Source organism: Papaver somniferum, chromosome 7, assembly GCF_003573695.1.
Source record: "Papaver somniferum cultivar HN1 chromosome 7, ASM357369v1, whole genome shotgun sequence".
Taxonomy (NCBI): domain Eukaryota; kingdom Viridiplantae; phylum Streptophyta; class Magnoliopsida; order Ranunculales; family Papaveraceae; genus Papaver; species Papaver somniferum.
The window spans coordinates 30,212,733-30,229,388 of NC_039364.1; the positions used below are offsets into that span (position 1 = coordinate 30,212,733).

Below are 16,656 nucleotides of genomic sequence, written 5' to 3' on the forward strand. Positions count from 1 at the left end.
TGTCCAACAACAATAAATGGTTTATGCCCGACTTTACCATCCCATTAGAGTGGTAGGTGTTCTTATTTCTTACCCTACCAAAATTCATGTTCGTGGAGCAAAATCTACCAGGCTAAATTGGGGCCTATGCCACTTAATGGCGGGCGGCCTATGGATTTCTTCATCCACCCAATTGAAAATGATAAGGGATGTCTAAAGATCGTAAAATTATTAGATTAACCTTAAAAAAAAGCTTTAATTATTCTAACTAGGGCTGCACAACGGGTAGGGTGGGTAGGATATGGCCTATACCCGCCACCCTACCCGTTTACCAGCGGTTAAGAAAATCTTTACCCGCCAAATAATGGATAGGGTAGGATACGGTTAAAAAACTGGCGGGTAGGGTAGGGTTGGCGGGTAGGAGTAGGGTATGTGCACTTCTAGGTAGGGTGGGTAGGATATGGCCTATACCCGCCACCCTACCCGTTTACTGGCGGTTAAGAAAATCTTTACCCGCCACCCTACCCGCCAAATAGTGGATATGATAGGATACGGTTAAAAAACTGGCGGGTAGGATAGGGTTGGCGGGTATGGGTAGGGTATGTGCACCCCTAATTCTAACACAAATACAAAATCATAACTTAATTAACAAATACAAAAATTATTAATCAAAAATCAACTTCCATCAAAATTAAAACTAAATCCTAATCAATCACAAACATTATAATCTAATTTCCTTTTGGTTTACAAAAAAAGAAAAAAAAAACCCCAAAAACAGACAATTCAAGTGATTGAGTTAAATCCCTTTAACCCCTTCCTTCTAAGAGATACTCTACAATGATTTACCTCTAAAACTTTGAAATTCGCTCATCAAGGTATCTGAAAATCTCCTAGAATCGGTTTATATGTAAATCATAGTAATCCGATTTTGAAGCTAATCGGATTTTACTGTGAACCTACATACCCCGATTCTGAGTTGATGTGATGAACATCAACTATAATCGGATTACGTTAATACACAAATCAACCGATTCATGATTCATGTTCGGATCATTTTGGACCATATGTAATCCGATTGTTTGGTTAAAAATCTCTGTATCCAATAATCAAATTACATTATACTCCATATAAACCGATTCTGAAAAAGCTGCAACAAACTGCTTCAAGAATCAGACTTTATAAATAAACTTAAAGTCCGATTCTGGAACAAATTTCATGAGTCCAAGTTTCCCAAAAAAACAAAACCAAATCAACCGATTCTTGATTCATGTTCGGATCATTTTGGACCATATGTAATCTGATTGTTTAGTTAAAAATTTCTGTATCCAATAATCAGATTACATTATACTCCATATAAACGATTCTGAAAAAGCTGCAACAAACTACTTCAAGAATCAGACTTTATAAATAAACTTAAAGTCCGATTCTGGAACAAATTTCATGAGTCCAAGTTTCCCAAGAAAACAAAATCACTTTCATTCATTAAGCTTGGTTCAAGTTTGCAAAATACAATATAAGAAAGCGACAAAATATAAGCATCCGATAGATCAAGTTTTTAACATAAGGAAAATACTCATTCCAACAAATGGAGACCCTCAAATTGATCCGGCTCGATCAATTCCTCCCATCGCCTCATGTTGGCATCGTATTTTTTAATCCACTCCTTGGTGAGCTCCTCGACCTCATTTAACTTATCTACCGGTGGTAATGGACAATCATCACGTACTCTAAGACCGATATAATGTATGTTGTTATGGTTGAATAAAACAATTCTCCGATCCTTAAGCGATTCATCCCAAATGGTGTATTTTGGTGCGTATGTATAACATGATCCCTTACCAAATAGATGAACAACGCAACTCCACGTTTCCGCCAAGAGATGACCACATACATGCATTTGCATCCAACACTCTCGGGTAGCTGGTCCACTCCCCTTTGGCCCTTGTACTCTAACAACCATTTCTTCAAAAATCATTTCTTTGTCTTCTTTTGTTTTTCCTTCCTTCATCATCGATATGTAAAATTCCTTGTCTTCTTGTAGGCGCAAGGCCATCATCTTTCTAAAATATTGACATTGGTTTTGGTTCTCATCGTCCTCCAAACTTATATGGCCTATTTATTCCGATGCAACGTGATAACCACAATTCCCATCCGCATCCACGTCGTCGGTGCATAACACATATGGCTTAATGATTTCAGGAAGTTTCGAGTAATACTCCTCAAATATGGTGTAACAAGTTCGATGGGGTCTACCTCGTTCATCCCTAGGCGTGTTTCCATCACCAAGAGCGGCCCTTAGAGTCACCATAGAACCCTTTTGTCTTGCTTCTCCCTTACATGCACGTAACCTTGATACTCTTGTTGTACTCGCTTGACTCTCTTGAGAAGGAATGAATAGATTGTTTGGCGCTTGACTCTCTTGAGTAGGAGCGATTGGATCCTCATGTTGCGAAGGAGCACTTGTCCCGCTTTCTCCCTTCTTTGGTCGACCCATTTTCCTCTTAGCCGGTGCCTCTTCATTCTCAATGTGTGAAGGAACGGTTGAAACATTTGTCTTGGCTTGTGCGCTACTTGTCCCGCTTTCCCCCATCTTCGGTCGACCCCTTTTCTTTAGAACCTTAGCATCTTCATATTTAGCGTCTTCATTCTCATGTCGACACAGGATTCTTTTATGACTCAATAACGGGTTTTTTTCCGGTACTCATTGCAACCTTAAACTCTTTTCTTTCTTCCTTCCTATCCATGTTGGTAGGTGGTCTTCCCGTCGGCGGTAGCACCGTTGGTTCTCCGACCGGTACCATATGGGGGTTCGCGGCTAGTTTTAAGTCGTACATCAAAAATTTTCTTCCCAAGCCATCCTTTTTTGCGAATTTCTCAATGATTTCCCTTCCAATATCCGTGTCCACAAAGGATTCGAGTGGTTCTTCGGTTGGGGGTGGTTTGAAAGTAAGTTGCTTCCAAAAAGGATCAATGATTTCAAAAGGAATTCCTTGTTGGTACTTCGCGATCATGTGACGACACGGAAATCCGAAGACCGTCATCGTCATACATTCGCATTCAATTCTTCTTCTCCCCTTCTCCTTATCCACATAATATTTGTAATCCTTCATCATAGAAATGATTGCCCAGTGAGACACCCTATAATTTAAATTTCTAATCAACCGTTGGTATTCCTTGTTGCTTGTGATGATTTTCATCTTATTCTCTTCCATTTGAGCGGTTATCTTGATAATATCGCCCTTGGTATATTCATGGATGGCTTCTTGTAATGTAACCACGGTGTTTTGGCTCCCTCGGAGCAAGCTTTTCAAACGTCCATGAGATCCTTCCGCGATACTCGTCGCCTCATTCTTGTAATGCATGTGTTGGTACGTGTAAGCATACACAAATTTTTCCTTGTACGGATCCAACAATTCTTTCAAGCAATAAACCACACACTTCTCGTAATCTTTCTTCCATAGCCCAATAAAACTCTCCAAGTAGGATTCGAAGTTGGCCACGGACATTGAGTGTACCATTAAATCCCAATGATGTTGAAAATCCTTCCATAGTAACCCATTCGCTACATACTCCGATTGCCATTTCTTCTTGTCCGCCTCTCTTTGTTCCGGAGTTGGTTTTTGAAGACGCTCATCTTCGGCCTTTTCACGAGCGGTACCTTTTTGTAGCTTTGGGTTTTGGATATGACCCCTACAATTACTTCTAATATTGCATTGTATGTGCCATGTGCAAAGAAAATGCTTAGCGTCCGCAAAAACCACTCCAACGACATTCATTAGTGCTTGGTCCTTATCCGTTACTATGATCCTCGGAGTTTGATCACCACGGTATATCTCCTTCAAGGTCTCTAGCATCCAAATAAAACTCACATCATTCTCCCGATCCATGAACCCCCGTGCTACCGTGAAAGTTTGTTTGTCGGAAGTATGGCAAGCAATGTTTAACAACAGCATATTGTACTTGTTGGTCTTGTATGTACAATCTATTAACAAAACTTGATAGAAGCATTGTGCCAACTTGATCATCTCCGGATGTGCCAAGAAAATACGAGTCACTTTGCCTTCCAATACTTGCTTCCTCATTGTGTATCTGTGTTGATCAGCTAACCATTGAGATTGTTCCATAACCGCTCTACCATCCCATGACCTCCTCCTAAAGGATGCTCTTGCCGTGTAAATTTGCCTCAAAGTGGACAAGTTATCCTTATCATCCTCTTTAATCTTCCTAAGGATGTCACTTGGTTTACACGCTTTCATCGACCTCACCATTTCCAATTGATGTGGTTTCAACCCACAAACAGCCGCGTGTCCAACAAGAGATTCCGGATCATCATGATTGTGACAACCATTCATCACTTTAGATAACTTGTATACCTTACTACCATCGGGTCTCTTGGGTCTATTAACTACAATCTTAAACAGGCAACCATACTTCTTTGATTTAGTAATGTATTCCCTTGTCGTCTTCTTCACGTACAGTCTTTCCTTTGCCCAGTGACTTTCTTGCTTTCCACCTCTCTCACAAACAATTTCCAAACGATCTTCACTTGAATGACGGCCTAAAACTAAGGCGCATTTGATCTCTATTCCCTTGTCTATAAACCATTTCTTTGCATCATTCCTTTCTTTCCATTCCAAATCGGTGTAATAGTGGGCAGAGGTATCAACACCTACGGGTTTGGGATGATCTTCGTCGAACGCCGCAACAATCTACAACAAATATCAACAAGTTGATGATTCAAAATCGGTTTATATGTTACAGTCGAATAAACCGATTTTCCACAATCGGTTAATATGTGCAACTATAAAGACCGATTAAAGATTTCAAAGTCCACAATCGGTTCACGTCTCGTGTCATATAATCCGATTGTTGTTCACATTTCTCCTGGAACTTTAAGAATCGGATTACATATACACGAAAATAAACCGATTGTCCACTTACGTGATTATTCAAGTTAAGGAATCGGAATATGCACATCACCAACATAAACCGATTTTGGTCACGTACCCAACTCCCCAAAAATTTACTGTAATCGGTTTATATGGTGATGAACAAAAACCGATTATGATCCCCAATTTGGGGATTTTACACAGAATCGGTTTATGTGGTGTTTTAGAATAAACCGATTCTGGAAAACTATTTTGATTTTTTTTCCTTTTTGGGCGATCGAGACGTGCAAATGCATGTTTGTAGATCGTTACAACTCATACTTGTTTATTAGAAGCATTATCACCTTTTTCTTCTCGACGAATTTGTTCTTGTGCTTGAATAATATCCTCAAGCATTCTTTGTTTAACATCCTCTTCTTCTTTCAACAAAATATCCAATTCGGTAGGATCGAAATCATGATAATCTGATGCACCCACTTCTTCATCACTACTAGAATCTTCATCATCACTATAAAGTTTCGTTTTGCTAACAAAAATCACAAACCCTAACTTTTTCTTTTTCCCTCTTCTTCTTCTTTCCCTCCAAACGTTAAAAGAGGAAATGAATTTCTACTCTAATCCTAACACTATAATCAAACTCAAACACTAATTAATTTAACTAATACTAACTTAATTAATCATCACTAATTGAATAAGGGTATATTAGATATTAACAAAAATAGTGGTTAAGGGGTTTCTAGAAAGTACTTGTTAATGACCATATTTTGCCACGTAGCTATAGGCCCCAATTAAGTGGCATAGGACAATTTAGCTAGGAAAATCCAGCTCCCTGACGTTGGCAAACAAGATACACCACCACATTACCTACGTGGAAAATGAAATCTTATCCTTGGGATATCTTTCTTTCTTACTGGACATAAAACTTCCACATCATATTAGATAACCCAACCTCTTCATTTCACATTTCACTCCTCTACAAAAAACCACCTAGTACTGCTATAACTGAATAAACCACCACCTCCATTGTCACCTTAGCTAGAAAATTAAAGGATCCTAGCGGAGAATAAATGGCTGCAGCTGCAGGAGCAACCTTAGGATCATGCTTCTCTGCAACAACAACTACTACTGCTAGTTGTCGTGTGGCTTCATCAATAAAACAATATGCTCCGGCATCTGATTTTGTTCTTCCTAGAATTGCCTGCATTGGCAACGGGAGGACGCCGTCAGTGTTAATACCACCAGGAGCATCATCATCTCACTCTCACTTGCTTCACGAGTCATTTTGCAACATTAGTATGAATTCTCCTTCTCAAAGATTGGGCAATACCTTTAAGATATCTGCCACCATTGAGCAAGACGAAGTTTCAGAAGTTACTGAAACATCATCATTAGCTGAAGAGATTAAGGATGAAATAACAAATGAAGATGGTCAAGAAGATGCAGTAGTTGAAGTGGCCGTTTCTAATGGGGATCAAGTACAGGGAGAAGAAGAAACCAGTAATGTTAGTAATGAAGGTGTATCAGCTACTAACACTAAGCTATACTTTGGTAATTTGCCTTACAATTGTGACAGTGCACAACTTGCCGGCATAATTCAAGATTATGGAAGTCCTGAGATGGTTGAGGTACCTCCATATTTCATTTCTAAAACTGCATAATTCTCCATTAAATTAGGCATATTGACAAGGAATTGAACTCTTAACTTGACTTGTTCTTAGGTACTTTACGATAGAAATTCGGGACGAAGTAGAGGTTTTGCTTTTGTTACAATGAGCAGCGTTCAAGATTGCAATGCTGTTATTGAAAATCTTGATGGACGTGTAAGTCTCTTTCTCTGTAAATCTTGTTACATGGCTAGTTCGATTATTAATTTTGCAAGTTTTTGTGCGCCAAGTTGAGACTAAAAAACAGACGCATTCAATTTATTGCAGGAATTTGGTGGCAGAACTTTGAAGGTAAATTTTTCTGACAAGCCTAAGCCGAAAGAACCATTGTACCCGGAAACTGATTACAAGTTATTCGTCGGAAATTTAAATTGGTCTGTCACATCTGAGAGTTTGATCCAAGCGTTTCAAGAGTATGGTGATGTGGTTGGGGCTAGGGTACTGTATGACGGGGAGACAGGAAGATCTCGAGGTTATGGATTCGTATGCTACTCATCGAAGCAAGAGATGGATGCTGCTCTTGTATCTATGAATGGAATGGTAATCAGAGCTCTCTCATATTACACATGTTTTCATATATTCACCAGACAGAATGGCAATACGCCTAGACTTGTGCTAATTCTTTTTCATTGATTGTCAGGAACTGGAGGGACGAGCATTGCGAGTTAGCTTAGCACAGGGGAGGCGAAACTAGAAGAAAATCTCCACCAAAATTAACAGACGATAAAGTTGTGGGCACTTTCGTTTATAATCTGGGCATCTATGGCATGGTGCTGTACAGAATCTATTTGCATTTGGAAGAATGAAGTTTCTGGGCACTTTAGTCAAGACTGCTTTTGGGTCCGGATAACACTTTCACTTGCAGTACTCTAAAAATGTTCTCTAAAATTTCATGGTGCAAAATCTTCTGGAATCATGCCATGCCGCTTCATCTCCCACATTTCTTTTTTTATTTGTGTATTAATATCATGAATATAATGACATTGAAAGATTTATATATCAAACACAACAAACGAAACTTCATCTAGAAATTATTGCAATGAGCATTCGCTCTCTGATTAACATCACGTTTGGTGGCGAATCTAGTATAACCAAGAGGTTGCATACCTGTATTTACATTTTTGCAGCTTTACCGCATACCAAACTAAGATGTCATCATGTCTTTCTAGGACCATGCCATATCGAAGTCACTGTTTACGTAACAAAATTAGAAAGAAAAAGGAATCTATAAACACAAAAAATTCAAAAGCAGCAAATGTAATTTAATAGTTAGATGGTTGACAGAAGTTGCTCCCGAGCTCTGTGAAAGGGATTCCAGTGGTGTAGAAGCCCTTCTCTCCACAAATGCAGGCTGTTTGGGAGCAGGAAGAGTGGTGATTTCGCTGGTTAGCATAGAAAGAGTTGTTGACATTGTTGGTCTATCTCTTGCACATTCTTGCACACACAATAGTCCCACTTGAATACATCTAAAAATTTCTGCTAAGGGAGTTGATTCGTGCAGTATCGCAGGGTCGATCAACAATTCCATTTTATTTTCACTCCATGATTGCCATGCCTAAAAGATGCACCACATTATTAGAAACTAGGATAGAGATCTGAGTGGAGATCGAAAGGAAAACGCTCTTACGTACATATCCTAAAAGGCTTAATGATTGCTCCAGATGGTGAAAACTTGTTGTCTTTCTTCCACTCACAACCCCCAGAAGCAACACTCCAAAGCTAAAAACATCAGACTTTTCGGAAAACCGGCCATCCATGATATACTCCGGGGGCATATATCCACTGCATTCAAATTTGGAAGCAATTAATAATTAAGACATTGAAGGTAAAATACAACAATTTATGCTATTCAAACTGCTGATGCACACCATTGAAACAAATTCTTTTACTTACAGTGTCCCAACAACTCTTCTAGTACTTGCTTGTTGTTCATCACCACCAAATATCCTTGCCATACCGAAGTCTGATATTTTCGGATTCAGGTCTTCATCCAGTAGAATGTTACTAGCTTTGAGGTCTCTATGAATGATTCTCAGTCTAGAATCTCTGTGTAGATACAACATTCCCCGGCTTATTCCTTCGATGATTTGGAATCTCTTCTTCCAATCTACGCGTTCCCGTTTCTCTGGATCTGACACAAACCAACAAAGAACAAGTGAGGTGAATTACATCTGAAAGAAAACAAGTACTGACACACACACACACACCATCATATATATAAGCACACAAAATTAGATCTGTGAAAGAGCATCAAACCAAAAAGGAAGGCATCCAAGCTTTTATTAGGCATGTATTCATAAATCAACATCTTTTCTTCCCCTTCAAGACAACAACCTAGAAGTCTAACCAGATTCCTGTGCTGAACTTTTGAGATCACTATGACTTCATTTTTAAACTCCTCTAGACCTTGTATCGACCCCTTTGATAGCCTTTTCACGGCCATTTCTTGTCCATCAGATAACGTTCCCTGAACAGAAAGACAATATCATGTGTGTAGTATAACGTTTCATTTGGAATTTGACCCATGAGTGAAATTCCTAAGTATAAAGAACATACCTTGTAAACTTGCCCGAATCCACCTTGGCCAAGCATGTTAGCTCCATTAAAGTTATTTGTGGCGGTTGCTAGCTCTTGAAATTTGAAAACTTTCAATTGATCTGGATTGTCTGGAGTTTCTTCGTGGATATTGTCCCAATCAGAAGCAACATATCCTGTAATTTCAGATCAAATTTAGTTTTAATTTCTCAACATTTTTCAATAGCTTTAGGGTGAGATACGATACCCTTTTGTTTTGTCAACCACTTCCAAAATAAGTACACGCATATGCTGATGGCAAGCATTCCTACAAAGACTGCAATAATTACAATAATAACTATTCCATTCTTGCTTAAGCCATGATCTGTACTGTCCTCTCGAGCAGGATCTGTACTGTTCTTCAGTGCAAGATCTACATTTTACAAGGAGTTATATATGTAAGAACTAAGAAATCTAATATTCACATGCCCAGAAGTTGTGAAGTAGACTTGTTAAATGGACAGGACGCCATCATTGTCAAAAAAAATTTTGTGCTGGTTATATCAGATTAAGTGTACAAAGAATAACAAGCATATCGTTATAAGCCGAGTTTTTGAGGGAAATTACAAGATGGTGCGTTGTTTTAAAATTTTGTCAACCAATGAAATTTTGCAAAACTAACTTAATGAGAAAAATTGAAACCAGCGTTGATGTATAATCACTTACCAATGTCTGAATGAGCTAAGCGAATGTAAAGGTCTGCACCACGTTGATTAAACTGTTGTATGTCAACCAAATTTTCATCCCATGTCATACACCCAACACCAATATCAAATGAATAAGCTAAGCACGAACAGTTTCTCAAGCAGATCATTCTACTATCCTCCAACAGTGATATAGATAACAAGGAAACAATAGCATTGTCAGGGACTTTCACGCTTTCCAGTTTTTGGAATCCATCAACAGTGTCTAGATTCCCGAAGCCGCTATCTTGGCACTCCAATTGCGTATTTCTGATACACCCACCTGACCAATTCCCCTTACTCCATTCATCTTCAAACTTGGGTTTAAATCCTATTAGACAACTGAAAATTGGCGAATTCGATGGATTGCAACTACCAAAAGGGCCACACATTCCATAAGTATCACATATATTATTTTGTGATGACCAGAATTCATACCAGTTGTCCAGATCCGCATCCCATTGCTTTCCAAGGAATGCTCCGTGGTGATCCAATGCGAATTGCTGGTATAATTTGTTAGGATCTTTGAAGCTTATATACATATTATCTTCTGACAAAGAGAAAGCCTGAGCATATGTCATCTCAGCTATGCCAATGAACATTATACTATTCCACGGACCACTTCGCCAAAGTAGAGAATTAGACCCATTTCTCCGGACCAGCTGAGGATGATCACCAAGTAGCTCGAGCATGAGTGAAAAAATACTTGTTGAAGGATCAGATTCGCTTTTCCAAGATGTAAGCTCTAGTTTCTTTCCCATTAATGTACTTCCACCAATCTTCATCCCTGGAAGAAAAGTATGGGTTGGGTGATCGAAACTCTGCCATACAGACTCATTTAGCAATCTAAACTCAAGATTTCCAGTATCCAATAGCTCGGCAACTGAATTATTAGGTGCATTAATACCAGACACATTTGCATTCCAAAAAACAACCCCTCGTCCATCTACAATCACCAGATTTCCATCGTCAGCAATTCTTAAGGTTCCTGATGAATCTTTTAGAGCATCCACAGTGGGCGAGGAAGACTAAAAATTTGGATTGATTTTCTAACGCAGCGGGACGGAGTAAAGATCAAAACCCAGCCCACGATCAAAACCCAGACCATATTTAGTCGCGACCAAATCCCAAATCCTAATATAGTCGGGCGTAAATTTAAAATCCGTTTGTTGTCAGGCGTAAACTTAAATTGCGTTTGTTAACGGGCGTAAACCAAATTTACGTATGTTGGTGGGGCGGAATTTAAATTTACGTTTGTTGCGGGCGTAACATAAATTTACGCCTGATGAGACGGACAACAGAATTCCGCGCGTTGCCAGGCGGACACCAAAATTCCGCCTCTCTGGGGCGGACACCAAAATTCCGTACAATGAGCTGTTGTTACTTTATCATTATTACCAGAGAAACCCACTGGTGAAGCATCATCTTCACCATCATCACTTCTACCGTTGAGTCATCTGACTAGTTATGTACCTGCTGCAACATGGAGCCAAAACGGCAGTAGTCCAGCTAGTAGTGGAGGGTCGGGCGGATCAGGTGGTGGTTCTGCTGCACTATCAACATCAACATCATCATCATCAACAGATCGGACGGTTGTGATTTCACAGCCAGTAAGACCAGTAGGATCATGTGTAACTGTGAAGTGTATAACTGAAACATTCGGTGATCAAGAGATAGGGTTAGGGTTTTTAGGAAGAACTGACGAAGAAAAAAAGATTAATCTAGAGAAAGACGCGTGTCCTGGATTCATATCTGACAGTTTGAATAGAGTGAGATGGACCAACGAAGCCTACAGAAAACTAGTGAATCAAGATGGGTTCGGTTATGGCGGAGAACAGAGACCGGAAATGGTGTGGTTGGTAACGAAAGATAACGAATCTTTACCGTCGAGATGTGAAGGGTTTGTTTGTAGGGTTAGATTACAGTATACATGTAAGAAGGAGAGGCACTCGTTGATTGTACCTTGTGATGTTTGGAAAATGAACGACAGTGGTGGTGGTTTTGCATGGAGGTTAGATGTTAAAGCTGCTTTGAGCTTAGGTCGTTAATGATGCTTCACATCTGGTAATAATGATAAAGTAACACCAGCTGCTTCACCAGATGATGCTTCAGCAGATGTCGGTCCGTACAATTCATCACGCGGACACCAGATGTTCGCCCGTCTGATCTCACACGTGCTGTGTGACCGTGTTTAACTCGGGCGGAATTTATTTTTACGTTTCTTCGAGCGGTCATTTGAAATCCGTCTGATCAACGGGCGGAATTTAAGATTCCGCCCCATACGAAACGTAATTTATATTTACGCTCGATAACAGACGTGATTTATATTTACGCCCGTTTGAAACGTAATTTATAATTTCGCGCAGAAATGAAACGTAACTAATACTTTCGCCCGTCTTCATGCGTAAAATTGTTTTACGCGCGACCAAATTTGGTCTTCTCCCCATAACGTCACAATACAGATTAAACTCATATTTAGTCTTTTTTTTGGTCTTTGATCTTTGAGTTTAGTCGTACCATTGCAGTCGCTCTTAGGGGGTTATCCCTGTTTGCAACCCATACAATGTTTTGCCTCGGATCAAATTCATATCATATCCCGACATAACGATGTGTAGAATTTGGAGGACTGAAAAAGCCGAGTTTGAATACCCCGCCGGTGGAAGTTAGAGTCTGAGAGTCAGTTATGGCTTTGGTTGGTGTAATGGTGCTGGTATCTACTGCATAGCAGGTCTGAAACACAAAAAACAAGAGAGAAAAATGAAGAAAACTTAGAAACCTATTGATAATTCTAAGAATAATTCTTAGACTGATCATAATTTGTTGATTTCATTGTAATTTGTAATTTCAATGAATACAGTACAATAGATTTGTAATTTCATTGTTACCAAAAACATCAGAGAAAATGCTAGTTTGCTGAATTTTTTGTTGTAGTTTGGATGACATGTGCTGGAGGTTTGTTATCCTTGTTTCTTTATCTATGTAGTCCGCTGCTGAGTTGTGCTTCCGTAGTATAAACTTTACCTGTGCTTGAGGTAGGTCTTTCAAAATTACCTTGATTTCCTATAAAGTGTTTTCGGCTGGCCAAGAGAAGCTTGTGCTCACCAAGTTTATAGTGTCAACTAGAGTTTTGCAATCGGAGATTGTTGAGACGCTTGACAATATATTTTCTTTCAGCCAAGTAACTGCCTTAAACAAGGCTATTGATTCTGCATGTAGATCCGATGACGCCTTCTCCGAACCCGCTGAAACGTGCATAAATGACTCGTGGTCTACGGAGTAAAGAATAAAAGCATAACCCATAGACAGGTCTTCTTTTGTGAAAGAAGCATCTATAAATATTATCCAATCTGTGTTTAAGTTAGACCATTTATAATTGACCGGCTTCACCTTTTGGTAGTTAATTCCTTGTTGAATTGTTTTTGAGGGTATAGAGTGCAGGAAACTGTTTATCTAAATGTCAGTTTAATTGGGTCAGGGGATATTTTCTCGAAGATGGACACATTTATGTGTCTAATATGATCTCAATTGTATATATTGTTAGTGCTCGAATTTGTATTTATTATGGCTTTTTGTGTCTTTGTAGGTGTTTTTGGAGAAATAAGCTTTTGCGGCGAAATCGGCTCGAAAAGTTGCGCGGGGCACCCCCGGAGGACACTTGCTATTCGGACCCCTCAAATGGATAAGGGGAGACCTAATTACTAAGGGGCATCCATTTCCAGGCAGCTGCTAAAGGGAGACCATCACAGGATAGGGGGAGGTCATCTTCATCGTTTTAAAAACTGAAATTGGCGGGAAATTTTGTGCATGCAACTGGCAGAGTTGGGGATTGATTTCGAAGGTGTTTTAGTGAGATTCAGTCGCCAGAATTTATTGGGATGGACGTGATTCAACTAAACAAGCATGGTATAGTCGTTTGTTTGGATCGAATTGGGCAAGAAACCGAGTTGGAGCTAAACAGGGAAAGTGTTTTTACACGGAACCTATTGAGATTATTTTTAGAAGTTCTAGAGATACTAAAGACCTAAAACTCTTTCCAAAGATACATATCTATGTAAGGAAGAGTTTGAGACAATCGGGAAAGCTCAGAAACGCGTGGAACAATTTAGAGAAAAAATTATTGCCGTAACTGCCAAGGAAGGAAAGAAGAGATTTCGATGAGTTTTTGGGGAGATTAAATCGCTATGTTGGCTATATATAAGTTGCTGGGAGTTCAAGGGAGAAGGTCGAACAGTTTGGGGAAAGTTTAGAGCACCACAGAGTCGAGAAATCAAAGTTGCAGGAAAACCGAGTTTCTGCTGCTGCTGCTGAAGAACATCCGTTGCAAATAAGAACAGCGTCTCAAATTTTGTAACAACAAGTTCTGTAACAATTATATCTGTTACAAACTCGTTGCTTTATTAGTTTTCTCTTGTTTTTCACCCTTTTGAGCTATGAACACCTATTTTGAGCACGTGATTAACATGAGGAGCTAAACCCCATTGTTGAGGCGACAGAGGAAGCCATTTTTCCAATTATTATGTGGTAAATTCTATTTAATTTAATTATTGTAATTCTTTTATGATTATTTGCACTGAACTGAAATTGAATATATGGTTCTGATTAAGTGGTTGTGTTCTCAATTGATGGGTCATGCTTAGGTTAAGTCTTTTGATGGTCCATGCTTTCGATTTACAACTATTGTTTTGAGAATCTACTTGTCCAGGCGAATATTAGAATCACTTCAAACGTAAAGAGTTGCATAATTATTGACTAGATTAAATCACATAAAAATTGGAGATTGGTGGAATCCTGAGTCTCAGTTTTTTTTTATAATCTTGATAACAATTTATTTTTAAGTTTTCTATTTTAATTTGAGTCTAAAATCGAGTCCACGCAATCCGAGTTGAACGAACTTTACTACCACTTTCAAAACTACATCAATTTTTGGCGCCGCCGCCGAGGATTTGTATTAGGTTTTAGGTTTTAGGTTTTAGATTTATTTTATTTCTTTTAGAATTTTTGTTCTCTTTTACGCCTTTGGTATTTTTTGATTCTTTTCATATTTCGAGCGAAGCTACAAGGAAAGAAAAAGTGCTATAAAAGGAAGCATCACCAAAGAAGGAAAGAAAAGAGGAATCCAAAAGGAGTGAAGAAGAATATTTTGTATATAGTTATTTTGTTTTATTTTTAGAAACTGTAAATAGGGTTTTAGTTTTTGTAATTTTTCTTTTTATTTTTGGACACTTTTTGGACTTTATTTTTGGACTGGACATTATTTTTAAAACCCTACGGAAGGGTTAAGATTAAATATAAACTGTTTGCAGGGAAGGACGACAGTTACGATACTATCTCGGCCCCTCGGATTCGTACACTGACATCGGAGTCGGTGGCCTGAGTCGACTTCAACGGTTCATCGCCCGTCTGGTACGGGAGGTAAGACTCTATCCACCCACGAATCCCCTGTCAGTGGGTTTTATTTTGTGTGACAACTCACACCCCTGCAATAGAATGTCGAACTGGTATTACAAGAGCCAATACAACGAATATCCGACTGAGTTTCAAAATGGACGTTACTACTTTGACCATAATGTGAATAGTGGTTGGGAACATCAGCCTTTTCAAGGTTATGGCTCATACCTTGATGAGCCCAATTACTATCCACACACGCACCGGTCATACGAGCGAAATTCTTATATTTCTTCTTTAGAAGAGTCCCTCAGGAAATTAGAGGAGTCGACACGTAAGTTAGCTGAGATGAACAACTTAGTTTATGACGAAAGAGAACTTTCTATAGAGGAATCCTTCAAGGTGATAGCTGAGACGAACGAAAGAAATGCTCGAAATAATCTTAATTTCCAATACAGTGTTTCCTATAGTACCCTTGAAAATGAGGATAGTTATTTGCATAATCAAGATGACGAGGATAGGATTGGTAACACTACTTTAGATGAGGTTCAACCATTTTCATGCTATTATAATGATGATTACGACGAGGATAGTGTTGATGAAGAATTTGAAATATGTAGGCATAGTGATCAGGAATTTGTTACTCCAAATGAACTTTATGATGATAGTGCTATTTCTGGTTCAGATCCCGATAATTTTAATGATTATTCACCTATTCAAAAGGACGAGGATTTGATTAGAGATACCACTTCTTTAGATGATGTAGTATTTCCTTTTGATTACGAAGTCGATAATGGTTTAGAGGAACGAGTTTATTCTGAGAATACCGTTTTAGAGTCTAGCGATTTAGAAACAATGGTCTTAGACGAAGAAAATGAACTCGTACAACTATTAAATATGAGTGAGGATGCGTCACTTGAGTATAACCTAGAATAAGCAATTGACTATTTTCAGGATTCCAACGATCTAGAAATTGAGGAAATTATAGCTAGTCTATCTTGAGATACCCAAAACTCTAAGTTTGAGGGTGATTATCATTCTCCATGTGCCTTAAATCTTAGAAAGGTCCCTCACTTCGGACTTGACATATGTGCCTCAACCATTTTGCAAGATTATCTTCATACACGTTTTCCTGAACCTAGTGATGTCCATAAGGAAGTTCAGTTGTTAGAAACCCATCCTCTGGTTGATGAGGTTAGACCAGGCTATGATACTAAGATCGACTTTGTTTTCCCACCAAATATTTTTCAACCAATTGTGGGAACGTATAAATTTCAGATGTGTCAATTATTTAGTTTTAAGACTAAACCTAATTATTTTAAGAGATTAGGGTCGATACATTTGCTTAAGATTGACCACCAGTTTCATCGTGGTCGATTGTGTGAGTCAAAACTGATTGACTTTAAGGATCCTCAATTATTCAGGTTATTATTATGTGCTTTTAAATTTTTACTTGAGTTTTTTCAGACTCTAATACCTGAA

The 16,656-nt window shown here is 38.8% G+C and overlaps 1 protein-coding gene and 1 pseudogene across 1 annotated transcript; one reads left to right on the top strand and one right to left on the bottom strand.

The window, feature by feature from the left end:
• The first annotated feature begins 5,838 nt into the window (after positions 1–5,838).
• Positions 5,839–7,557, top strand: LOC113296844 (30S ribosomal protein 2, chloroplastic-like). Its single transcript, XM_026545200.1, has 4 exons — positions 5,839–6,493; positions 6,587–6,688; positions 6,800–7,072; positions 7,173–7,557. Exons 1-4 carry the CDS (start codon positions 5,936–5,938, stop codon positions 7,224–7,226), a joined length of 987 nt encoding a protein of 328 aa, XP_026400985.1. The 5' UTR covers positions 5,839–5,935; the 3' UTR covers positions 7,227–7,557.
• A 145-nt stretch (positions 7,558–7,702) lies between these two features.
• LOC113294460 overlaps positions 7,703–16,656 on the bottom strand; it is a 35,312-nt pseudogene continuing 26,358 nt past the window's right edge.